The 25,997-nt window shown below is 44.7% G+C and overlaps 3 protein-coding genes across 3 annotated transcripts in view; 1 reads left to right on the forward strand and 2 right to left on the reverse strand.

Annotated features, from left to right (window-relative positions):
- Positions 1-5,399, reverse strand: part of LOC135484511 (unconventional myosin heavy chain 6-like) — a 156,636-nt gene extending 151,237 nt beyond the window's left edge. Inside the window, exons 1-2 of the mRNA XM_064766069.1 lie at positions 5,314-5,399; positions 823-929 (exon numbers count right to left, since the gene is read on the reverse strand). Of these exons, the coding sequence (XP_064622139.1) occupies positions 823-929; positions 5,314-5,353 (147 nt within the window). The 5' untranslated portion in view covers positions 5,354-5,399. The remainder of the gene's footprint in view (positions 1-822; positions 930-5,313) is intronic.
- A 3,487-nt stretch (positions 5,400-8,886) lies between these two features.
- On the reverse strand, positions 8,887-13,290 carry LOC135485259 (alkylated DNA repair protein alkB homolog 8-like). Its single transcript, XM_064767107.1, has 7 exons — positions 13,149-13,290; positions 12,290-12,536; positions 11,670-12,023; positions 11,113-11,415; positions 10,430-10,695; positions 10,137-10,286; positions 8,887-9,829 (listed from the first exon to the last, which is right to left on the reverse strand). Exons 1-7 carry the CDS (start codon positions 13,272-13,274, stop codon positions 9,014-9,016), a joined length of 2,262 nt encoding a protein of 753 aa, XP_064623177.1. The 5' UTR covers positions 13,275-13,290; the 3' UTR covers positions 8,887-9,013.
- Positions 13,291-14,191: 901 nt separating this feature from the next.
- Positions 14,192-25,312, forward strand: LOC135484502 (uncharacterized). Its single transcript, XM_064766032.1, has 7 exons — positions 14,192-15,168; positions 15,587-18,565; positions 18,817-18,954; positions 19,783-19,876; positions 20,331-20,452; positions 20,659-22,831; positions 23,292-25,312. The coding sequence occupies exons 1-7, from the start codon at positions 14,272-14,274 to the stop codon at positions 23,360-23,362; spliced, it is 6,474 nt and encodes a 2,157-aa protein (XP_064622102.1). The 5' UTR covers positions 14,192-14,271; the 3' UTR covers positions 23,363-25,312.
- The last annotated feature ends 685 nt before the right edge of the window (positions 25,313-25,997 follow it).

The raw sequence follows: 25,997 nt of genomic DNA on the forward strand, positions 1-25,997 counted from the left end.
TCTTTACCCATGTTTGTCAAATCTTAGAGTTTTCCAAGTCTTTCATGGAAATATTTTGGCATAGTGTTTTGGCATTCTTTGATAAGTAAGACTTGTGACCTGGTACTATATAGGAGGGATGGGGGTGCTAAGTATTTTATTGATCATTCAAAGTGTGAGTGCTTCTGAAGTTCTTTATTATGGACTATGGTCAATAGGCCTACTCAAATCCAGCAATCTGGAAGATGTATTCCTTTGATCATTGGGGAATTATGAGGCCTTCTCACAGAACGAGTTAGCTCTCAAGACAACAAGGCAAAATAGAACAAAGGCAAGATAAGCAAAGGCGGATTGATAAAAGGCGAGGTGAGATATGGCGAAACGGGAGAAGGCAAAATGGGTAGAAGGCGAATTGACACAAAGGTCAATCAAGAAAAGGCAAGATGAGATAAGGCAGGATGAAACCAAGGCAGAATAGGACAAAGGCGAAATAAGAAAAGGCAAACTAGGATGAGGCAAAATGAGAGTAAGGCGAGTTAGGAAGAAGGCCAATTGGAACAAAGGCGAGATAAGACGATGGCGAAATCGTAGAAGGCGAATTGAGAAAAGGCAAGTTAGGAGAAGGCTAAATGGGAGAAGGCAAAATTGGATGAGGCGAATAAGGTTAAGGCGGAATGGGCAGATACCAGCTAGAGCCAAGGTTACATAAGACTATTTCAAAGAAAGACACATTCCCAAGCAAGCTATACTACACCAGCTTTGGTAGCTATGTCAGAACACCATGTCTAAAAGTTTTCAATGCAGCAGTTCTTAACAACTTTTTGGAAATGACTCAAAGGATACATAAATTTGGTCATGCAGATAGCGGACTTTGAGATTGGTGCATATTCCTTCCTCAGTGAGGTCGCTAATAACGGTCATATCAGGTATACCATCCTCAGCTTCGTGACCTGAAAATATAAATAACGCATAAATATCGCATATATATACATTGTATAATACAAAACAACACCCTGAGCATCAGGTGAATAACACCAATTTGGTTGCTAATATATACCCCCTGTAGCTCACAGGAGAAGGAGTATAGTGGATCACTGCCGATCACATATATATAAGACTTCATGAGGAGACTGTGGCACATAGCCCACGCCCAGCAACTTACAAGGGATGGTGGGGATGGATGACATGTGACCTGGACTGTACTAGCTAAGCCCACTAACTTACAAGGGATGGTGGGGATGGATGACATATGACCTGGACTGTACTAGCTAAGCCCACTAACTTACAAGGGATGGTGGGGATGGATGACATATGACCTGGACTGTACTAGCTAAGCCCACTAACTTACAAGGGATGGTGGGGATGGATGACATATGACCTGGACTGTACTAGCTAAGCCCACTAACTTACAAGGGATGGTGGGGATGGATGACATATGACCTGGACTGTACTAGCTAAGCCCACTAACTTACAAGGGATGGTGGGGATGGATGACATATGACCTGGACTGTACTAGCTAAGCCCACTAACTTACAAGGGATGGTGGGGATGGATGACATATGACCTGGACTGTACTAGCTAAGCCCACTAACTTACAAGGGATGGTGGGGATGGATGACATATGACCTGGACTGTACTAGCTAAGCCCACTAACTTACAAGGGATGGTGGGGATGGATGACATATGACCTGGACTGTACTAGCTAAGCCCACTAACTTACAAGGGATGGTGGGGATGGATGACATATGACCTGGACTGTACTAGCTAAGCCCACTAACTTACAAGGGATGGTGGGGATGGATGACATATGACCTGGACTGTACTAGCTAAGCCCACTAACTTACAAGGGATGGTGGGGATGGATGACATATGACCTGGACTGTACTAGCTAAGCCCACTAACTTACAAGGGATGGTGGGGATGGATGACATATGACCTGGAGTGTACTAGCTAGGCCCAGTAACTTACAAGGGACAGTGGGATGGATGACATATGACCTGGCATGGACTGTTGCACTAGCTAAGCCCACTAACTTACAAGGGACAGTGGGATGGATGACATATGACCTGGACTGTACTAGCTAAGCCCACTAACTTACAAGGGATGGTGGGGATGGATGACATATGACCTGGACTGTACTAGCTAGGCCCAGAAACTTACAAGAGACAGTGGGATGGATGACATATGACCTGGCATGGACTGTTGCACTAGCTACGCCGACTAACTTACAAGGGGCAGTGGGATGGATGACATATGACCTGGACTGTACTAGCTAAGCCCCCACTAACTTACAAGGGATGGGGGGGATGGATGACATATGACCTGGACTGTACTAGCTAGGCCCAGAAACTTACAAGGGACAGTGGGATGGATGACATATGACCTGGACTGTACTAGCTAAGCCCACTAACTTACAAGGGACGGTGGGGATGGATGACATATGACCTGGACTGTACTAGCTAGGCCCAGAAACTTACAAGAGACAGTGGGATGGATGACATATGACCTGGCATGGACTGTTGCACTAGCTAAGCCCACTAACTTACAAGGAATGGTGGGTATTGATGACATATGACCTGGACTATACTAGCTAGGCCCAGTAACTTACAAGAGACAGTGGGATGGATGACATATGACCTGGCATGGACTGTTGCACTAGCTACGCCCACTAACTTACAAGGGATGGTGGGGATGGATGACATATGACCTGGACTATACTAGCTAAGCCCAGAAACTTACAAGGGACAGTGGGATGGATGACATATGACCTGGCATGGACTGTTACACTAGCTAAGCCCACTAACTTACAAGGGATGGTGGGGATGGATGACATGTGACCTGGACTGTACTAGCTAGGCCCAGTAACTTACAAGGGATGTTGGGGATGGATGACATGTGACCTGGACTGTACTAGCTAAGCCCACTAACTTACAAGGGATAGTGGGGATGGATGACATATGACCTAGACTGTACTAGCTAAGCCCACTAACTTACAAGGGATGGTGGGGATGGATGACATGTGACCTGGGCTGTATAGTAGCTAAGCCCACTAACTTACAAGGGATGGTGGGGATGGATGACATGTGACCTGACTGTATAGTAGCTAAGCCCACTAACTCACAAGGGATGGTGGGGATGGATGACATATGACCTGGACTGTACTAGCTAAGCCCAGTAACTTACAAGGGATGGTGGGGATGGACGACATGTGACCTGGGCTGTATAGTAGCTAAGCCCACTTACTTACAAGGGATGGTGGGGATGGATGACATGTGACCTGGACTGTATAGTAGCAAAGCCCTCTAACTTACAAGGGATGGTGGGGATGGATGACATATGACCTGGACTGTACTAGCTAGGCCCAGTAACTTACAAGGGATGTTGGGGATGGATGACATGTGACCTGGACTGTACTAGCTAAGCCCACTAACTTACAAGGGATGGTGGGGATGGATGACATATGACCTGGACTGTACTAGCTAAGCCCACTAACTTACAAGGGATGGTGGGGATGGATGACATGTGACCTGGGCTGTATAGTAGCTAAGCCCACTAACTTACAAGGGATGGTGGGGATGGATGACATGTGACCTGACTGTATAGTAGCTAAGCCCACTAACTCACAAGGGATGGTGGGGATGGATGACATATGACCTGGACTGTACTAGCTAAGCCCAGTAACTTACAAGGGATGGTGGGGATGGACGACATGTGACCTGGGCTGTATAGTAGCTAAGCCCACTTACTTACAAGGGATGGTGGGGATGGATGACATGTGACCTGGACTGTATAGTAGCAAAGCCCTCTAACTTACAAGGGATGGTGGGGATGGATGACATATGACCTGGACTGTACTAGCTAAGCCCACTAACTTACAAGGGATGTTGGGGATGGATGACATATGACCTGGAGTGTACTAGCTAAGCCCACTAACTTACAAGGGATGGTGGGTATTAATGACATATGACCTGGACTGTACTAGCTAAGTCCACTAACTTACAAGGGATGGTGGGGATGGATGACATATGACCTGGACTGTACTAGCTAAGCCCACTAACTTACAAGGGATGGTGGGGATGGATGACATGTGACCTGGGCTGTATAGTAGCTAAGCCCACTAACTTACAAGGGATGGTGGGGATGGATGACATATCACCTGGACTGTACTAGCTGAGCCCAGTAACTTACAAGGGATGGTGGGGATGGACGACATGTGACCTGGGCTGTATAGTAGCTAAGCCCACTTACTTACAAGGGATGGTGGGGATGGATGACATGTGACCTGGGCTGTATAGTAGCAAAGCCCTGGTGGGGATGGATGACATATGACCTGGACTGTACTAGCTAAGCCCACTAACTTACAAGGGATGTTGGGGATGGACGACATGTGACCTGACTGTATAGTAGCTAAGCCCACTAACTTACAAGGGATGGTGGGGATGGATGACATGTGACCTGGACTGTATAGTAGCTAAGCCCACTAACTTACAAGGGATGGTGGGGATGGATGACATATGACTTACACTGTATAGTAGCTAAGCCCACTAACTTACAAGGGATGGTGGGGATGGATGACATGTGACCTGGACTGTATAGTAGCTAAGCCCTCTAACTTACAAGGGGTGGTGGGGATGGATGACATATGACCTGGACTGTACTAGCTAAGCCCACTAACTTACAAGGGATGGTGGGGATGGATGACATATGACCTGGACTGCTGTATAGCAACCCCAAGTAACACTTCCAAGGGAAAGTGGGAATAAATGGCATGCTTCTGGATGAGACTGCCCCAAGTTGCATTAGAGACACACGGATGTCTCTATTCAGATGGCATGTACAATCCACACTATTAGTACTGATTAGGTCCATGGTTGGTCGCTGCAGAGGCCTGGGTCCATCCCTGTCATTTCAAGGGCCTAGGCCTACATTTGAAACTTCAAGGGATATATGAACATGGAGGGTGAAGGGAATTGGGAAACAAGGTAGCAAATTATGTGGCCTATAAATCAGATTTCGCACACCTGTGGGAAATGACCAGATGAATAAGATTGATTATGATTATGGATGAATATAAAAGGGCGAAATGTAGCAAAATAGACCGGAGCTGGCCTATAGCTTTTCACTTTATGGCTTTTCCCCACTTGACAGCCCCGATATTGAAATAACTAGACCCTAATCACAATTCTGGGAGCGGTCAAGTAGACCCCAGCTGAGACTGGTTTAGAACGCCCCACATTGTTACACGCGCGCCGCGATCTCACTACACGTGTGGTACAGCACAGTGCACCTGACCGGTAACCGGACGGGAGAAAGACCATTACAAAAGTTCCCTACCTTCAACGACCAACACAGGCCGGTCTAAAACACTCGCCATAGCGAACAAACTTTGAGTGTAATCCTAAATATGGGCACTACATCTGATCATGTTGACAAACCACTATCCATTGAATGAGCGAGGAAGCATTTATACGATATTCCACAAAGTGAAATGTGGCCTTTGACCCATTGCGCCACACGCCCTCTGACGATATCTCAAATACACTATTCAACCTCCCATCCAGTGATGGTTTCATTATCATATTATGATATTTGCCAAAACTCTCGATGCAGTGGCATTGATGGTCAATGCAGACTCTAACCAGGTCCCGCCGGCCACGCCAGGCCGGATCAGTCCGTGTTGCCAACATGGTGAGAGAGATGAGACGGTCACAGCCAGCCCGAATCAGTCTTGGCTGCTCCACCGTGTTGCCAACATGGTGAGAGAGATGAGACGGTCACAGCCAGCCCGAATCAGTCCTGGCTGCTCCACCGTGTTGCCAACATGGTGAGAGAGATGAGACAGTCAAAGCCAGGCTGAATCAGCCCTTGCTGCTCCACCGTATTGCCAACATGGTGAGAGAGATGAGACAGTCACAGCCAGGCCGAATCAGTCCTGGCTGCTCGATCGTGTTGCCAACATGGGGAGAGAGATGAGACGGTCACAGCTGCATGGTGGAAGAGATGAGACAGTCACAGCCAGGCTGAATCAGCCCTTGTTGCTCCACCGTGTTGCCAACATGGTGAGAGAGATGAGACGGTCACAGCCGCATGGTGGGAGAGATGAGACAGTCACAGCCAGTCCGAATCAGTCCTGGCTGCTCCACCGTGTTGCCAACAAGGTGAAAGAGATGAGACGGTCACAGCCAGGCCGATCAGTCCTGGCTGCTAATTCTGCTGGCTCCTCATTTAGAAATTACTCGAAGAGAAATTTGTCCAAGAGACATCTCCAATAATCATATGGACAGTCTCATCAGTCAGTCGGTCCTAAAGGCATTTCTAATAAACATGGGGACAATCTCTTCCGAGTGGTAGACTGTCGAATTGACCAGGACCAAGTATCTGATTTATAGTAGGGGCCTATATGTAGTCTAGGCCTGTGGTCTGCTGGTATGACCCATATTTTGGGTAATGTAAAATTGTTATGACAAATATATTTAAAAAACTCTTACATTAGAATATCAATTAGTGTAAGAGGTATCTATCGATAAAATCAAGATCACTATCAGGTTGATATTTTTTTAGATGAAAACGAAAGAACATATTAGTGAAGGCACATAAGCAAAACCAAAATATTGATCTTTCAGAAATTAGTTAGGTATCAAACTTTCGTTTCTCTGCTCAACGTATTTGAAGTAGTCGTGATCGCGTAATAGACGAACGCCTGCTGACCAAATACTCGTAGCACAGTGACATGTGCATATCTTTGCTAATTTTGACTATTTTGCTATACAGCCATGTATATGCAACATAGTTAATTTATTCTAAGATATGCATGCATGCATGCCATGGTGACCAATATTGAGGATCACCGATTGTTGATGTCTGGGGCATGACCTATCCTCCATACAGCCATTGCATGCCCCTACATCCTCTATATAATGGTACCGGTACTGTTTACATCAGTCAAGGAGACACATATGGATACCATCGGTATGTGGTCTTGAGAAGCCGGTTCCAATGACCACTCGTACTCTGGAAAGAAGCTGAGATTGCTCTGGGACTCGCTAGTCCCCACGGGCCCGGCTATAAAACACCGGCACCCCGACATGCTCGTCTTCTATGAGAAGGAAAAGGAGGTCCTAATCATCGAGATAGCTGTCAGCTCCGACAGACACGTCCTAGCACGTGCGGAGGAGAAACGATCGAAGTACTGTGGCTGTGACTATCTCATCTCTCTCATCATGTTGTCAACACGGTGGAGCAGCCAGGACTGATTCGGCCTGGCTGTGACTTCCTCATCTCTCTCACCATGTTGACAACTTGGCAGAGCAGCCAAGACTAATTTGGCCTGGCTGTGACTGTCTCATCTCTCTCACCATATTAACAACTAGGCAGTGCGGCGAAGACTGATGCCGCCTGGCTGTGACTGTCTCATCCCTCTCACCATATAGACAACTTGGCAGAGCAGCCAAGACTGATTTGGCCTGGCTGTGACTGTCTCTCATCTCTCTCACCATGTAGACAACTTGGCAGAGCAGCCGAGACTGATTTGGCCTGGCTGTGATTGTCTCATCTCTCTCGCCATATTAACAACTAGGCAGTGCGGCGAAGATTGATGCGGCCTGGCTGTGACTGTCTCATCACTCTCATCATGTTGTCAACACGGTGGAGCAGCCAGGACTGATTCGGCCTGGTTGTGACTTCCTCTTCTCTCTCATCATGTTGTCAACACGGTGGAGCAGCCAGGACTGATTCGGCCTGGCTGTGACTGCCTCACCTCTCTCATCATGTTGTCAGCACGGTGGAGCAGCCAGGACTGATTCGGCCTGGTTGTGACTTCCTCATCTCTCTCATCATGTTGTCAACACGGTGGAGCAGCCAGGACTGATTCGGCCTGGCTGTGACTGCCTCATCTCTCTCACCATGTTGACAACTTGGCAGAGCAGCCAATACTGATTTGGCATGGCTGTCGCTGTCTTATCTCACTCAACATGTTGTCAACACGATGGAGCAGCCAATACTGATTTGGCCTGGCTGCGACTGTCTCATCTCACTCAACATGTCAACACGGTGGAGCAGCCAAAACTGATTCGGCCTGGCTGTAACTGCCTCATCTCGCTCACCATGTGGACAACTTGGCAGAGCAGCCAAGACTGATTTGGCCTGGCTGTGACTGTCTCATCTCTCTCACCATAATTATAGTGACCATGGTGGAGCAGCCAGAACTGATTCAGCCTGGCTTTGACTGCCTCATATCTCTCGGCATGTAGACAACTTGGCAGAGCAGCAAAGACTGATGTGGGCTGGCTATGACCGTTTCATCTCTCTCATCATGTTGTCAACACAGTGGGGCAGCCAGGACTGATTCGGCCTGGCTGTGACTGTCTCATCTCCTCACCATATTAATAACTAGGCAGTGCGGCGGAGACTGATGTGGCCTGGTTGTGACTGTCTCATCTCTCTCATCATGTTGTCAACACGGTGGAGCAGCCAGAACTGATTCGGCCTGGCTGTGACTGTCCCATCTCTCTCACCATGTTGACAACTTGGTAGAGCAGCCAATACTGATTTGGCATGGCTGTGACTGTCTCATCTCACTCATCATGTTGTCAACACGATGGAGCAGCCAGGACTAATTTGGCCTGGCTGTGACTGTCTCATCTCATTCAACATGTCGTCAACACGGTGGAGCAGCCAGAACTGATTCGGCCTGGCTATGACTGCCTCATCTCTCTCACCATGTAGACAACTTGGCAGAGCAGTCAATACTGATTTGGCCTGTCTGTGATTGTCTCATCTCATTCTCGTGGAGTAGACACACTTATGGAGTAATATTCTCATGGAGGAGACACGCCCATGCAGTCGACATCTTCATGGAGGCATTACAGAAAAACACTAGAAGGAAGGAACAACACAGAGAATTTCCTCACTGCCTTTATTGAATCAGAGGATTCACTCACAGCATAGGTGAACATGAGCAACAATGAGTAGGAAGTAAAGAGGCCTTCAATGAGCATATCAACCAGCACCAAAGGCAAACCAATTGGACTAACCATCAGCTCGTTTTCTCAACAATCACACACCAGTTGCCTTTATCATAATAACCATGTATAATCCTCACCCCCGGCACCTCTCTACACAACTCCTCTAGCTCTCCCTCCCTGAAGACATGATAGAATCTATGGTAGACCTTCTCAGTCTGATCCCTTTCTGCAGCAGCTTTTGGTTTCTTATGCCAGGGCACCAGCATATCCTGATGTTTGAACTGTGTCCTGTTTACATGAACTGGAAGGCATGAAGAAATTTCACTTGAGTCTGAAACAGCAGTTTCTATAGGTTTCACACAAGATTCTGAAATTGTGACATTTTCAACATATTTTTCAGAGAAGAAGGTACATCCTCCATTGTCCACAGTATTATCACAAGCTCTCTTCTCCATGACACTTATTCTACCACTGATGTCATCATTCTTCAATGTTTGACAAAAACCTGAAGCAGTCGAGCTATCACTTTCTAAAATGCCACTCTCTGAAGCAGAAGCTCCTGTGGTACAAGAGTTAGCACTCCTCGATTTGTCCTCATTGTCTGTCAAAGACAACTCTCTCATGTTCATATCACAATCTCCAACAGGAGAAATACAAGCAGGCGTCTTTCCATCCCTTCCCTGTGTAAATCCATCCCAGCCCTTCATGGAGCAATCTATCCCCGAAGCAGATGTTCCAACGTCGTGACTCTTTCTCATCTTTGACTTCTTAAGATAATTCGACTTGACTTTATGGAGTTCTTGTTCGAGAGCCCAGACATATATCAAGGCCCTCCCACCAACTTGGAGGATGTCGATGATCTGCCTGACAGCAGCAAGTCTTCTTTCCTGAAAGAAAAGTATGATGTACAGTATCTACGGAAGCCAAGCTACCATCTTGACACACAAGGTCCAAAGACTGCAACCACCTCTTAGAAGTCCTATCTGTAAGATAGGCTTTTTGGACTTGTGTGGGTGAGATGTCTATCTTGTTGAATTGGTATTTTAACATCTCAACCCACACATGGAACATCCTGAAACTCATCTTGACCCGCAATGTTTTGAGACCGCTAAATCACTCGCCCATTGTGGAGCTTGATAGTGGTGATGCAAACGCATGAGAGTGTGAGTGCATCAATCTGGTATCAAGACTTACCTTGGTTGTTAAGTGGTGTATAACAGCTATGCAGATACAGGCATCAAATGTTCCCGGTCGCAATGGGATGCTGAGGCAGTCGCAGATGAACACATTGAATCCTCTCTCGCGGCAGACAGTCAATAGATTCTCGCTCCGGTCATTACCAATCTGAAATGGTGACAGGATAACATTCAATATGGCAGTCGTTGTTGAAGGTTACGTTTTTTTTGGGGCGGGAATTACCAGCCGATATCTATGTCAGCAAGTCAGGAATGTTTTGAAAATTGGCAGTTAGAAGAGAAACCACTCACTATAAACAGATCTGAATTGACTCCAAGATATTTTCCATTTCCGCAGCCAACGTCTACCACCATGGAACCTTTCGGTAGCTCCTTTAAGAACTGTGCCACCTTGGGCCACGGGCTGTGTCGTGTGTCACTAAAATGACTGGCGATCTCTTCATACACCTCATGAACATGTCTGCTTTCTAGGGCTGCTGCCTCAGAGGAGGATTTTGGAAGGACGTTTCTTTCTTCTTCAGTTGTGTTGGTTTGACTGTCACATTGCCTCGGGTAATCTTGAAAACGCAAGATATAAAACTCGTAAAACCAATTTTGGCAAAAGTGAGAAAGTTCATTCTCACCTCCAGTTATAACGATTCAAACAAATTGTCATTTGAATCTGCAGGCAGTCTCCCCCATCTATGAAGCTACAGTACACCAACATTTCGAATTCCCAGAGCAAAGCTAACTGCATATAATGTACCGGTCCACACTTCCATGTGGAGGCTTCTGACAACCGAACATACTAACTACATACAGATAGCCCTCACAATAGGATAAAATTTGTGATGTACATGTACATGTGCATTTCTGTTGCATACTGTTATTGCATTGATGGATAGTATACACTGTAAAAGCTCTGATTTCTCAAAACTTTGGAAAGCTTGCACTGCACACATTCAGACTGCCAGCTAACATGTATCCAAGCTTACCACAGTCACATGGTCTCCTCCTCAGGATCCTGAAGGTGAACGATGTCCTGATCCCTCGATGAGATAACGTCAACCCATTCCCCAGATTCTCTGTTTCCACGACATCTGACTTCCTGGGGGTGATGCCGTGAGTCCAGACATAGCGGGATTCTCCCGTCATCACAAGAAGACTTCTTGGAGGAAGGACAACAGGGAGGTGGGTGCCATCCGGATGGCGGAAATCCATCACAACCTGGGCTCCAGTGCTGAGAGAAATGATTGCATTGTCGAATGCTGAATGGGTGTCAATATGTGGTGGGATTCCTGCAAGTAGAGAACATCATGAAGATCATGATAAACAGGATCAATCAAGTTGTTGAATATAACGCATCAATTGACATCTTGTAGCCAGACTTGGAATCTTTGCAAAGCATGCAACAAGATAATCACCCATTTGGCATCTTCCATTCCTGCTCGATAGTTCTTAATAAAACACAACGTGAAAGAGGATTCAGACACGTAAACTGGTCCAGGTCTGAGAACAGACCAATTTAACGCACATGAAATGATGATCTTACCTTGGCCAGGTTCATACTGATTAACAGTCAACTGGTCTGGCCTCTTCCTGACACAGCCTAACTGGAGAATCTTATCCAAAACCTCATTACAGTCACATGGTATTCCTTCAGGAAGGGGCTTCTCTTGGTCAACATTATTGATGCCGTAGATGAATTCATAGCCATAATGTTTGACTCGTCGATGTTTCAAACTTCGCTGGTCACGCTCTCCTACTTCTCTTTCAGGATCAGATTCATCCCATTTCACACATTCTACGAGTCGTTTCTCATATTCATGGGTGATGAAGTCTGGTATCAGGACGAGACCGGGTGGAAGATTGCAGCGAGTAACAGGTTTCACGCCAGGTACCGGTACTGAAATATGGGAATCCATATCAAATCAAGGGTATAGTAATCATGTGAGAAAATAGAGTTCACCTCCCAGCTTGGAGATCTCCAAAATATCAATACAGATTTAAGCCACCAGTGGGTTTTTTAATTCCAAATCATTTTCAGCAACAGGAGTCGGGACACTCAATATATGTGGTGTCTTCTGTGTCTTCTGTATGCCTATACAACTGATCTAAGCGCATTCACTGCTTTGCAGAAAGAACAAAATGTGAAATAGATAAAGATCATACTATTCTCAACATATGCAGTATAGAATTTCAATCCAGTGCTTGAAACTTCGTCTGGACATTTAAGGGGTCTTCCATTTATTACTTCATGTGCTCTTTCAGCCGATTCTGTCTCGTTATAACAGACAAATGCATATGGCTTATCAGCTATCATCACAACATTATCCAAGATTCCAAATGGTCTGAATATGTTGATGACTTCAATCCTGGTTATACCATTTCCTAATCCAGCATTAGCAACAAACAAGTTCTGGAAAGAAAATGATGAAATTGAATGAGGGTGACAAGTATGTTGGTTCAACCTGGATGTGACCATATGCAATTGAGACCGAAGATTAATAAAAATGAAAAATGTTTCATCTGGGACAGGAGGACTGTCTCCTCCTTGAAGTGAAAATGTCTCATTTTAGCCCCAGCATGTCACAATATCCAAGCGACAGCGGGATGGATGTGACAACATCTCATTGAGGACCGGATGACTGTCTCAAACTAGATGTGCAAATGTCTTATTTAGTTCTACCATGTGACAATGTCCTGAGCAAGAGCAGGACGGATGTGACAATGTCTTATAAAAATAATTATAATTGAGAGACTGTCCGAGTGTCTCGAACTGAATGTGAAAATGCCTCATTTGGCCCCACCATGTGACAAAATCTGATCCTGAGTGGATGGATGTGACAATGTGTTATTGAGGATAGGATGTAGCTATTTTAGTCCCTGATGTATGGATCTGGCTCGACTCACTGACTCGACTGTACGTCACTACGTGTGTAATGTAAATAGTACACAAAGAAGACCTGACCATATCAAAAGGTAAATATCTCCATTCGCCCAGGGTGCACTGCTAAGAAACTTGACATACATTTGTTGCAACATTAACCGTTTCTATTCCTTCGTGTTTTCTAAGGGTGTGTATTGATCTCGACTGTTTTTTTCGCACTTTTCTATCACTTTTCGAAAGTTTTCCAGACTCAGTGGGCGCAGCCATATTTGATATTTAGTCTCTAAATGTACGTCTATTAAAACGTCTTTTACGACTTGTTATGTACTTTAAATAGCTGTTTATTGCTAAGTTTGTACTAATAAAATATACCGACCATATTTCAGGTACTATTTGCTGATAAAATTTACGTGAGAGCTAAAAATTGAAGTTTATCGCATCCGAAAATCTTCATCCGAGTATTGTACTATCGGTAGCCAGTCGTTTCGCTCCATGAACTTTTCGCCCCCAGTTCCTAAAACCATTGATTTCGCGGTCCTCAGTGTTGATTCAGCAGTTGTTTTGGCAAATACATGTTTTTTTGGAGTTTCTGAAACCTAGAGCGCTACTCCTGACTCAATAGGCAGTTAACAAGAAACTACGCATTTACTGTTGTTGCCGACGTGTGTACACTGAACTTGGGATGTGCGTCGGCCCCGTGTTGAAATGCCGTCCAGTGCCAGTTGGTGCGTTTTTCGCTGATTTGTGCAAAATTCAACATATCTCAAAAGTTCAATGGTTGACCCTCGTTATTTTGGGGATTTTTGTGTAGCGTTACCAACTGTCTTTCATGGGAGAATGGTCACTGTACGAATTATTCGGGAAGAAATGTATAATATTTGGGGGTTTTCGTGATTGTCCGGCCCAATTGGCAATATTGAACAGAGCTAGGAGCAAATGCGGCGACGCTTTTAAAGAAATAAAATGCCCGATTTAACACCCTGCAGAATAATGGGAATCGGGCGTTTCCAGTGATATACGACACAAATGGGTTGTCCTCGTGCATTCACTTTTGAAACGCATTTTAAAGTAGATGTTACGTCCTGTTAATGGGGCACGTCATCATCGCGTACATTTGGGGAAAACTCCCTAACGAGACCTAATAAGAATAGAAACGCATGCGCATTAAAGGCCATTGCGGGTTCGCAAGAAAATGAAAAGTCGATGAGTTTTTCTTGCATAAACACTTATTTTCAATACCAAGATTGCCCTCAAAATATAATTTATGTCTTCCAGGGGACAGAGTAGAGGGCCTGCACCATATAGAGGCCGTGGTCGAGCAAGGGGGCGCGGCAGGGGCTTTGTTCCAAGGGGTGGATCTCGAGGCCGTGGTCCAGGGGCATGGGATGGTTTTGACAACGGCCACGGGGTAAGGGATGGTGGTGATAGACATGAGCGTGCTGCCGGCAATGAAAACTTAGGTCATGGCCATGGCCATGGGGACAATGAGGGCAGCAGACATTACTCTGACAGATCTAGACCCTCATCTCAAGATTACATTGACAAATATGGAGCAAGTTCTGCACTGCAAGGAGATAAGCCAAAAGAGCCAGAACCAAATCCAGCGCTCGACATCTTTGCTGATGAGTCTGACAAAAAACTGAGCATTGATGAAATCGCTGCAAGTCGTCGCGAGGGCCTTCGAATAACTGTGAAGAATAAACATGCAGAAGCAGAAGCTCGCCCTGATCTGCCACCTCTTGGCGGGTCTCCTATTGTGCCTGCACATGCTACAGATGGAAATAGTAGAGACCCCCGCATTAGTTCAAGAGATCCTCGCTTAAGTGCATCATCGTCTTCAAGGGATCCCCGACTCGGTTCAAGAGACCTCCGTACTAGTTCAAGTGATGGTTATCATCGTGATGGCAACCATAGCGCTAGTAGTTCAAGTCGGGAGAGAAGTCGTGATGGATATGATCTTGATAAGTCATGGGGAAGAGCACGACCTGATGACCCAGATCGACAAAGATCGCATGGTTATGAGAGTCACGCCAAGCTAGCTGCCCCTGCTATGTCCTCTCGGTCACGCTCAAAATCCCCCATAGTTATCAGGAAACCAGTCCATGAGAGGCTTGGTCAAGTCTTAGGAGAAAAGCCAAGTGCCCCACCAGTAGCAGTAGAGGTACAAAGTTGTTCTATTGAGAGATATTCATTGGCATTAGATTCTCCATAATTAATGTAACTTATTCTTTGGTTAGCTTCTGTGTGACAGCTTAGCACAATATTTATTTTGCGACATAGTCTCTGTGAGGTGTCAAAAACCTCTTTCCTCAATGCACTACATTTTTTTATAAATGCAACATTGGCAATTTACAAGGCAGAAGAATTTAAATTACACTCGTATTTCATAATACTGTGCATTGAAAAAAGCATTAATTTTCTTAATCAAATCTGACAGAATCGTGTCATCTGACAGCTATATGTACGGTTTGTTATATCTGTCAAAAAAAGTCTCTGTACTAGATTTTAATAACACCTGTATTCGGCAGAACTTTTTTTGTGCATACTCGCATTCTTCTACTTAAATTTTCTTCTTGCAGGAAAAGGTCCTTCCTTACCAGTCGGCTGAATCGCTGAGGATAACCGTGGGAAACGACAAATTCAAGAACAGCTTTGAACCTGCGCCTCTTAAACCAATGGAAATTCGGCTTGGTCCAACTCCTGCAGCACCACCAGCAGTCGAAATTGAATATGGAAATGATAAGAGTAACTACAGAGGCAGTGAACGAGACCGCCATTCTCAGGATAGAGGGAGAGACTCTGAAAGAAGCTACAGGGACTCTGCTCGAGGAGGGAGTCGTGAATCTGATACAAGAGACTACAGGGCATCAGATAGGGGGAGGAGGGAATCGACAGACTATGATAAGAGGTATTCTGGTGGGAAGGATGATCGATATTACAGAGAGGACCGAAGTACTTATGGGCGGAGTGAATCAGATTGGCGAGGAGAATCTGATCGTCACGGACAAAACATTGCCGAACGGAATGATAAATACCCTAGTAATAAAGATGACAAATACTCAAGTGACCTAGGGTACAAACGCCGTAGCCAGGAAAGAGACCATGACCGTGAGCAACGTAGTCATTCAGGAAGTATGGAGAAAGACAGTAAGCGAAAATATGAGAGTATGTCAGCTGATTTTGGAAATGATCCATACAGCAAGGCTGAGAGAGAGCGCTTGAGGATACATGCCATCCTTGAACAAAATGAGGCTGCAAAGAAATTACGTCAGAAATCTCCAGAGCGTGATACCCCTCCACCTGTGCAGGGACAAAGTGGTCCAGATTTAGATGATGATCTGTATGGAGGACATGTACCACCTACAACTGAATCGGGCCCTAAAAAGTCCATTCTTAAAGGTCCCAAGAAATCTATCCTGAAGAAGTCTGAGCCAAAGCCTGAAACGAGGGAAGCTGTGTACGACGCCTTTCCGTCTGGATTGCCTGTGAATACTAGTTCCCCTGCACCATTTCCAAACTTGGATGCAAGGCCAATGGAAAAGGCACAGCCCCTCTTCCCGATTGGTAAACCCCCAGCTCAGCCAGCAGGTCCACTTATACCAGGCATTGGAGTTTATGATGAAGATATAGAAGATGAGGAAGCGTTCCTTTATGGGTCGGCTGATGTACATGTAGGAAAGAAATCCTATGAGCCAGTCTCAAGAAAACCTGACCTACCTGTACGGCAGACAAGCAATGCACCTTCCTCCCAGTACCAAAGTTTCGACTATGGCCATGGGAGTATTAACACCAGTTCTGCACCATTATCCATGGTTAGTACGACTAATGCTACAGATATGTATAAACCACCCGTTCAACAGGATCCTTATCAGCCAGAAGAACTCCACTCGTCAAACCTGATGCCCGAGTCAATGACTTCTACCAAGTTGCATTTAGGTGAACCAGTTACTGAGCCTGTGGTACAAGAGCCTGTTGTACAACAGCCAGCAAAAGAAGAGAAAGCCTATGATCCTACCATTGAAAACATATTGAAATCAATTGGATTCAACTTTGACCTTTCCAAGAAGATTCAAGATATGAAGAAGAAAGAGAGAGAAAAAGTGACCAAAACATCAAAACAGAAGCCACAGTCTAGCCAGTTTGGCATCAATCAGACTGCATCATTCTTGAGTGGCGGCTTGTCCGCTATAGACATTGGATCAGCTTTTGCAAAGTCAACCACCACACCAGCACCTGTGAAGAATGAATTGGATATTGATAGCCTGATCAGAGATGCCAAAACAAATGTTATTGAGTCACGAAAAGAGTATGGAAGGGAGCACTCGTCAACAAGGTCATCACAAAGGTCACCCCAAAGACATGAGCGATCACGGTCTCCATCAAGGCATGAGCGATCTCCGTACAGATCATCGAGACAGTCACCTGATCGTAATCACAGAAGATCTCCATCTCCTTTGAGGCCAAGTCGCAGATCACTTTCGCCCATACGACCAGCAAGACGTAGATCACCATCGCCTCTTCGCCGGACAAGACGCTCTCAATCACCAGATCGTTCACGGTATTCTCAGTCACGGTCTCCGAGAAGATCAAGGTCAAGATCACCACCTCGTGAACGCGCAGATAGCTATGGCTCACCTCATCCTGCAAGTGGCTACCCACAAGGCTATCCACCGGTGTCTGGGCCTCCGCAACTGGGCATGCCACCGCTGAGTGGGCCACCAACCAGCACCTACGACTACAGTTATCCACCGCCAATGACCACTTACCCCGGTGGTCCGCCAGCGCCTCCTCCTGGGCCACCACCACCAGGGTTTCCGATGCATGCATTTCCTGGATTTCCGCCACCAGCACCAGGTTATGAATACAGCCAGGCTCCCTATCAAGATCCGAACTATGCTTACCAAGGCTATAGCTACGATAGTTCCTACCCTGCTCCAGAAGCTGAAGAGTTCCCACATGTCCCCGGAGACTTTGTACCAGATAAAGAAGATGAGACCGGTAAAGCAAAGAAAGAAAAGAAAGAGCATTCATTTTCCAATCTTCGGGTGATTCAAACGGAGGATGAACCAGTGCCTCCTGGGATGGAAGAGTTCCCACCATTGAAACCCAAAGCAGAGGAAAAGAAGAAGGAACAGAAGAAGGAACACAAACCCAAGTTGTCAAAAGCTGATGTGGATAAGTTAGCCGGCGAGCGAGAGGAACGTCAGAAACGACTATCTGCTTTGGAGATGGAGCTAGGAAAGTTACAAAAACAACAAAATGAGATGATGAGGAAGGTTTCACGCCAAAGAGGAGGCAATAAGGACCCCCTTTTGCTTCAGAATACTCAACTACAAGATGAGATCACCGCCCAGGTGAAGGCCCTGAAAAAGATCATTGAAGATAACACAAAATCACTAAAAGCTAGTGGTTATAAGGGTCCCTCTGTTCCAACTGTGCCAGGAGCCAATCCCGATCCTCCCGACATCGTTAAAAAAGATGTGAAAGAAAAGGAAAAGGAGCGGGAAAAATTCAAGTTCAAGTTGGATAAAAAATCAAAAGTTGAGCTGAAGGTCAAGGTGAGTTACCATTGTTACAGGCACTCTGTGAGCACTCATGGTGACATAGAGCTCACTCCTGATTCTAGCTGAAAATAACTGCACAGGGTTGGTGTAGTTTTAAAATACATATATGGCAGTTGTTTGAAATCGAGATTTCCTGCTACTCTCTCAGAATCTGTGTGTTCAGCTGAGGTGTTGATTATCAATCTGAGGATGTCTGATTTGTAACTCCTTACTCGGCTAATATGGTGCCTCCTTTATCTTTTCAGGAAGATTCTAGTGACTCTGACAACGAGGAAGAGTTTGATTACTTTGACAAGGGACTCCATTGGTGCTCCATGTGCAACTTCTGTGGCAATAAATTACAAGATCTTTTTCATCATATGCAGACTGATCGTCACCTGAAGGTGAGTCAAGGTCATGATCTGTTTTTCAAGGACGGTGAATGGGAAGGTCATGTGACCCTGTGACCTTCCCATATTAACTTGCAAACAGACATCTCCTTTGGTAAGGGGAGGTTTTTTATTTCTAAATTTAGTTGACAGAAAAAAGCCCTGTGTACATGTATTTGTCTCCCATGCTTCACCAAATCAAGTATCTCTCTGAAGGACTGAAGAGGCATCTTCAAACGGACAGTCATCTAAACATGTTTGATAGTGTATGCCATCAGTCGGACACCTTACGGTGTGCTCCCAGTCCCAGTATCCCCATGAACATATCCAGATAACTGTCCGCTACTTTCAGACAAACATTTGATATTGGCTGAACTGGGTGATTTTTCTGTCCTGTAGCTTAGATATTCTAGGAAATTATGTTGACGAGACGATGTCTCACTGAGGATGCAACAGAATATGGGTTTGCAAGAGATGTTATTGGGCATCAACTGAAGAAATGCTTCTTTTGCCCCTGGTAGTAGAAGAATAGGCCTACTTTTAGAATACCTCATTATTGGGGAGACATTGCAGTCAAGTAGGTTAGATTATATATGAAATAGTGTCTCCCATTAAGGCCTAGGCATGCTGTATCCAAATTTATGTGTAAGACGCCCTGATACTTGAAACAAACTCTTCCCATGCCCAATTTTTCAACACAGAATCATTTAAGTGTAAAGAGGAGCTGGTTATTATTTATTAAAAATTGATAAATTTGATAAAATATGCTCGTAAAATTACAACCGTATTTCAAACTTTACAATATTTTCTTTATTAAATGTGTTGGTCTCTGTTCATTTGCAGAAAGTCGGTGTATTGGAGGCGCCATGGGTTCCAGCAAAACTTCTGAAGCCTAAAAAAACCAAAAGCAAAGTAAAGGAGCAGAGACCTATGTCAGGTAATGAAATATTGACTGATCAGGGATGAGAAAGGCACATAATGGTTTGAGCCACTAAAGTGGTTTTTGAGAAAAACGTCCTATCACCTGGTCAAGACCTAGTCTAGCTGGTACTTCGCCATGTAAGCCTCCATATTCAAAGTTTGCTTGCGCTTAATCAATAAGACACAGTAGCATTCTAGGATAAGGAAAATGAATTTGAGTTAGAAAATTTGAATTGCATGGTTATTTTCTTCTTCTCTCCTGTGAATCTTATGCTTGTTTCGCCAGAGCCCCATGGAAAGTGTCGGTGCTCTATATGCAGCTCGATATCTCCTATCTAGTGGTACATTGTGTTCCAGACTTGAACAGTGCCCTATTTAATCCATCTTTATGCCCCTCAAATGACACTCGTCAAAATATTTTTCAATCCATATTCATGCCCCTCAAATGACACTCGTCAAAATATTTTCAGGTGTTGAATTCATGCGTCCCTGTGTGACTGCATTCTTTTGTTCGCTGTGCAAGATCTTTGAAGGGGATGTACTGTGTATGGAGGCTCATCTAAAGTCCAAGAAACATAACCAAGCCTATGTAGTGAGTAAACCTTGAGTGCAGTATACTTTGAATTATACCCCCCAAATTTTATGAATTAATTTCATGTTGTGCTAACGTACACTGAAATAAAAGTTAGCAATTAAGATGCTAATGTCTTCCGTATTATCCGAGTAACTTTTAGAAACTTGTCTGAACTCTGATGATAAGTATCAGAAGGCATTTGAACCATTCTTCGTATATTTCAGCAATATACTCTGGCACATCCCTTCTATGAGCGGTGCTACAATCTGGACAAGGAAGCCGGCTTTAAAAAGTGTAACATGAAAAAAGTACAAGAAATGAGGGCAGAAGAGGCTAAGAGGAGTCAGTCGATGCAAAAAGATCGGGATGAGAAGTCACGGCTTGCCGAGGAAAAGAACAGGGAGCTAATCGAGAGGGAGAAATATCGGGATCGATGGGTGACGGAATTGGACGATTGCGATAGGTCTCGCGAGTACTCACGCAAGGATTACAAATATGAGCGTGACAGCTCGCGTCGTGACGGTAGTAGAGACACTCGCGAGAATAGCAGAGATCGTCGCGATGACCGTCGTGACGACCGACGGGATGACCGCCGTGACGATCGCCGTGACGATCGTCGAGATGATCGCCGGGATCGTTCTTACAGGAGTAGTCGTGATGAGTGGGAGTCAACTTATCATAGTCGAAGGGAGGAATATCGTTCTTTAAACAAAGGGGAGGATCGTGATAAAAGTAACGACTCAACAGAGGAAAAGGAAAAACGGGTGATTATCCGTTCTGGCCCGAAATCTTTGCCTGAGGATGAAAGCAAGCAAAATAAGGAGAACTCCATGCGTATTAATAAGGAAGTTATTGTTCAAAGTGTTCAGCCAGCAAATATTGATCTTTCTGGTGTCGTTAAAGATGTCAGGATGACAACTGACTCGGATGAATTGGATGACATCATACTGCCAGCACCACCGAAAAAGATTTCCATCAAGTTGTCTGGTAAGGGTAGTACGTCTTCTAAGCCTTCGAAACCGTTGGCCTCATTGAAGAAGGTTGATGGGACAAAAGTGACAAAGGATTTGTTCTTCATCGGGAAAAAGCGCAAGCCGCAACTTTCGTCAAAACTGATATCTGAGGCATTTAGTGGAAAGGAGGCAGAGGAAGAGAAAAAAGATGAATCAAAAGAGAAGGAGAAGGAAATTATGGAAATGCTTCAGCGACAGCTGGCACCAATTGTTTCCAAAATTTCTGGGACTGGTGCTTCTGAAGGCAAAAAAGAGGAGGAGTCTGCTGTGGATGTCATGCAGACGTCAGTTGAAGCTGAGACCAAAAGTGAGGTGAAGGTACCTAAGTCAGATAGTGTTCCCAGTGCCGTCATGTCGGCAGTTATGGCCAGGAGGGAAGAGGAAATGAAACACTCTGCTGACAATTACGATGCTACACCTATGGACGAGGATTCCACGCAGTCGTCTCAGGTATCCAACATGGATGAATCGTCAAACATGGAGGACTCGTGTCCGGATGATATGATTGGCCCGAAGCAGCGGCCAGATCCAGACACTTTGAACGATATGAAAATGTTAGGTCTTGATGTTGGGGATATTCCTGCGCCAATGTTTGGTAAGCCACCTCTGATTATGCCACAACCAAATGTGCATTCGTCTGCGAGTACGGCATCATCAAGTGCTACAACTGTGTACAACTTGTTCAATAAAGAGGAAGAACAAAACAGGGCAACATATGGACCTTCATTGCCACCATCAAGTGGAACAGGTTCCACATCCTATGATCCTGATTGCCCCAGCTCGGATTCGCAACCAGCGTTCTATTTGGGTGCCATTCCTGTCCCTCCACCTCCTCCTCAATCCAAGGTGGCTGATTCAGGACAGAGTGAAGCGCAGCAGCCACAAACTGTGCAGCTGAAACAGACCAGTGTACCTGCTGCTGCAACACGACGAGCAATGATGCGTACAACGATACCTTTACCAGTTCAGGAGGAGGCTAAACCTGAACCAAAGGCTCCTGGTACTGAAACTATCAGTCTGCCACCCCAGCCTGTCAGGCGTGTCTCTCCAAGAAGAGCAAAACCAGTGGTGACTGCAGGAACACAGGAACCTAGCCCTGCCAGTAAGGAATCACCAAGAACAGAGCCTGGACCACCTGGGATAGAGCCTGGACCACCTGGGACAGAGCCTGGACCACCTGGGACAGAGCCTGGACCACCTGGGACAGAGCCTGGACCACCTCGGACAGAGCCTGGACCACCTGGGACAGAGCCTGGACCACCTGGGACAGAGCCTGGACCACCTGGGACAGAGCCTGGACCACCAAGAACAGAGCCTGGACCACCTGGGACAGAGCTTGGACCACCTGGTATGGAGAAATGTGATCTACCAGAAAATGGAGATGGTAAGTTTTCTATGAAATCAGAAGATGAGTTCAGCTTGCCTTTCAGACAAACTTTTCATTTGTACAATGTGGAGCCACTTCTCTCGTCATTAAGAATTTGTCTATTTTGCTCCCCAACATCTTGTGACTCCAATGAATGGCCTAGAATAGTACATGCTATTGGTGGGTTGCACAGCTTTTCTCCAAGGATCATTGTGGGATACTTATGGTGCACTACATCCTTGTCTAACTGCGCATTCATTTTAGGGAAGTTGCAGTTTTCAGAAGGTGAGCCAACTGTTTATTGACAAACCTGTGTATTCTGCAATTGACCCTAATCTCTGTGAAGTACATGTCAATGAAACTGACATGAACTGCTGAATAAATGGAACAGTGCTCAGCTTTGAATACAATTGTCGAGTTTTTTTCACCTCAGTTTATGAAAATATTTAAAACGTATTTCTGTTTGATTTTCTTGCAGATGAGGGAAGCGAAGGGAGTGGTATCAGCATGGAAATCGGCAGCGAGGACGACGATATGGAGGAGACTTGAATGCGGAGATGCAAAGGAATTACGCAGAGCTAGCTATACTTGCAATATAAACCGGACTTCGCAGATTATAGTACAACAGTAGTGACATCTATTGTAGAATGCTCTTATGGATATTGTCTTGGATATCTTGCAACATGAGATAAGAACTTCTAGAGCAATGGGGAAATGAATGCTAGATAACATGGAACGGTTCAACCATGCTTGTGTGTGTGTACAGGCTGTTGCCTGGTCAAAGCTGTGGAGGAGAGAATAATGATATTGCAAAAAGGACACGAGTTAAAGACCAGTTTTTATCTAGACTGAACTTGAGGCGGTACTCATAGGATTGGCAGTTGTTGTACAGAATTTTGTGTAAAATGCATTTTTATATGTCTTAGTGCCTTTCACATATGATGAAAGACCAAGCATTTTGAAGAAAATATGTTGAAGTGAAATCTTTTGGTCAGCATCGTTGATTTTACAAGGTATTGATGTGCAACCAGTGTTTCTTCAAAAGGCTTTGATGATGGACGACTTTGTGTTCTGTGTTGTGTATATAAGGTTGCACCAAAGACCTGGTGCCTGTGACAGAATGATTATGTAAATGGAAAATTCTGGAACATACTAACTTTTGTAAAATATGATTAACGCTTTCTCATTTGTACTCGGTATACAGAGAACGTCATGAATGTGTAACCAACTAGGTTGTCGGATCATGCTTGAGCAGTTGTGGCAAACAAATGGTATTGCAACATTTTTAACTCCAAGATGGTGGAAGGGCATTGTTAGCCCTTGCTTTGGAGAGAAATTTCCTTGAGACATGAATATAACTTCACTGTAAATTCAGCCAGGAGCCATCATAAGTTTAGTCGGGCACCTGCCTCCAGCATGTCCAAATGGAATGTTTTATTTAGACGGTAACTGGCTCCTGGGTGAGTTTCCAGTATAGCTAACTGTCTCCATGATCTAGTTGTGGAATTGCATTACATTTCCTGGATGTTGAAGGAATTGGCCACAAATTGGTTCAGGAAGTGATATTCCATGATACAAGTTCGCTATATCAGGTATGTGAATCGACCACATTCAGACATAATTCGTTTTACAGCATGCAGGGTGCCCCAAATATAAGTGTTGCAAGTCAAGTGTCCTTGGTTCTGCAATTCAGCAAATCACATTCAGCAAATGACCACATTCAGCAAATCAATGTACATTTTGCCCTGGGACACCCTGTATTCTTCAATGATCTATGCAGCATAATGGCTGCTAATCTTTGAATGAATCGGCTTAAAAACAACACTGTTAATGTTGACCATTATCAATGATGTCTAATTTCGTCACCAGGTTGCATAATGCTACAATAGCTGAGGAATTCACTTTTGTGTTTTCAATACCTTTGTGTATACATGTAATTCCATGTTCTATGATGCCTATTGTTGTTATAGTGCATTGTTGTTTTGACTCTATATTGAATAATCGTGGATCAAGAACTACCTAATTATGGCTTTCAATGCTTTGTCATTGTATCTGCTGGCTTACGTCTTGTGTACATGGTAAAGCAATTGGTGCTGTGCTGTGCATTATACATGTATTGTGGACAAGTAGACAAATTTTCAAGTCAAATTGTATGCATTTGAAAATGTGGTGGTTTTAAAGTACTTTTTTCCTGTACAGGATCTTAAGTAGAGCCAGCTACAGCATTTGGATTGTCTTTTCTATGAAAAATGACATTTCTTTCCATTAATTTTTATACTTTATTGGTCCTAGGTAAAGACTGTGGAAAGTGCCTGGTAAATGACCCAAGCTCGGCTACCTGAGAGAAAAAGCGGAGATTCCTAAGACAGAGACAAGGCTTCACTTGGAGAGATAATGTTTTATTTCATGTATATATTCTAATCGCTCACTATAATGTACCGTACATTAGAACAAACTGCTTGTAGTTGTCCGTAGAATAAATTTAGTTGTGCCTTCAAAATGCATGTCGGTTGTTGTCTTTCATGTTCTCTCTCACTTGTTCCCCCACTGAGGGTAAACAAGATAAAACGCGAAGACAAAAAACAAGAAGAAACTAATTTGAACTCAGTCCCCTTCAAAATGAGCCGCATGATGAGAAAGTAATTCTGACCCTATGGATAACTTTCCAAAAGGAAAGAAGTTCCAGTGGGAAAGAAATATCACTAGTTAAGACTACCCAACTTTCAGGAATAATGCTACCTCCCCAATAGAACCCCAACACCATTGTATCTCTTGGTTTTGATACTTCAAACATATAAGAGAAGACTGGTTGTACCATTGGAGTACAGTACATTTGTGTACAAATGGAGAAGGCTGGTTGTGCCTTCGGCTGTGATTGTGTGAGTTGTGCACTGCAAAGGAGGGCCTGGTGTGTAATGCGCCTCCAACCAGGCCTGTTTCCTCAAATAAAGCAGACTAGATCAACATATCCACAGTTGATATTACTAAGATTCCACAGTGCTGAAGGGGTTCATGGGTGTTCTTGCTGACGTACTGGAGACCTTGACACTAAATGGGTGAAACCACATTACAGCCATCAGTTCATGACATTGATTGTGACTGGGTCGGTGTCCACAATGAATAAGTTCTGGCTACAGAATTGGGACAGTGTTGTTACTCGGATGATCCTGAAAGCGGACATATT

Source organism: Lineus longissimus, chromosome 3, assembly GCF_910592395.1.
Source record: "Lineus longissimus chromosome 3, tnLinLong1.2, whole genome shotgun sequence".
Lineage (NCBI taxonomy): Eukaryota > Metazoa > Nemertea > Pilidiophora > Heteronemertea > Lineidae > Lineus > Lineus longissimus.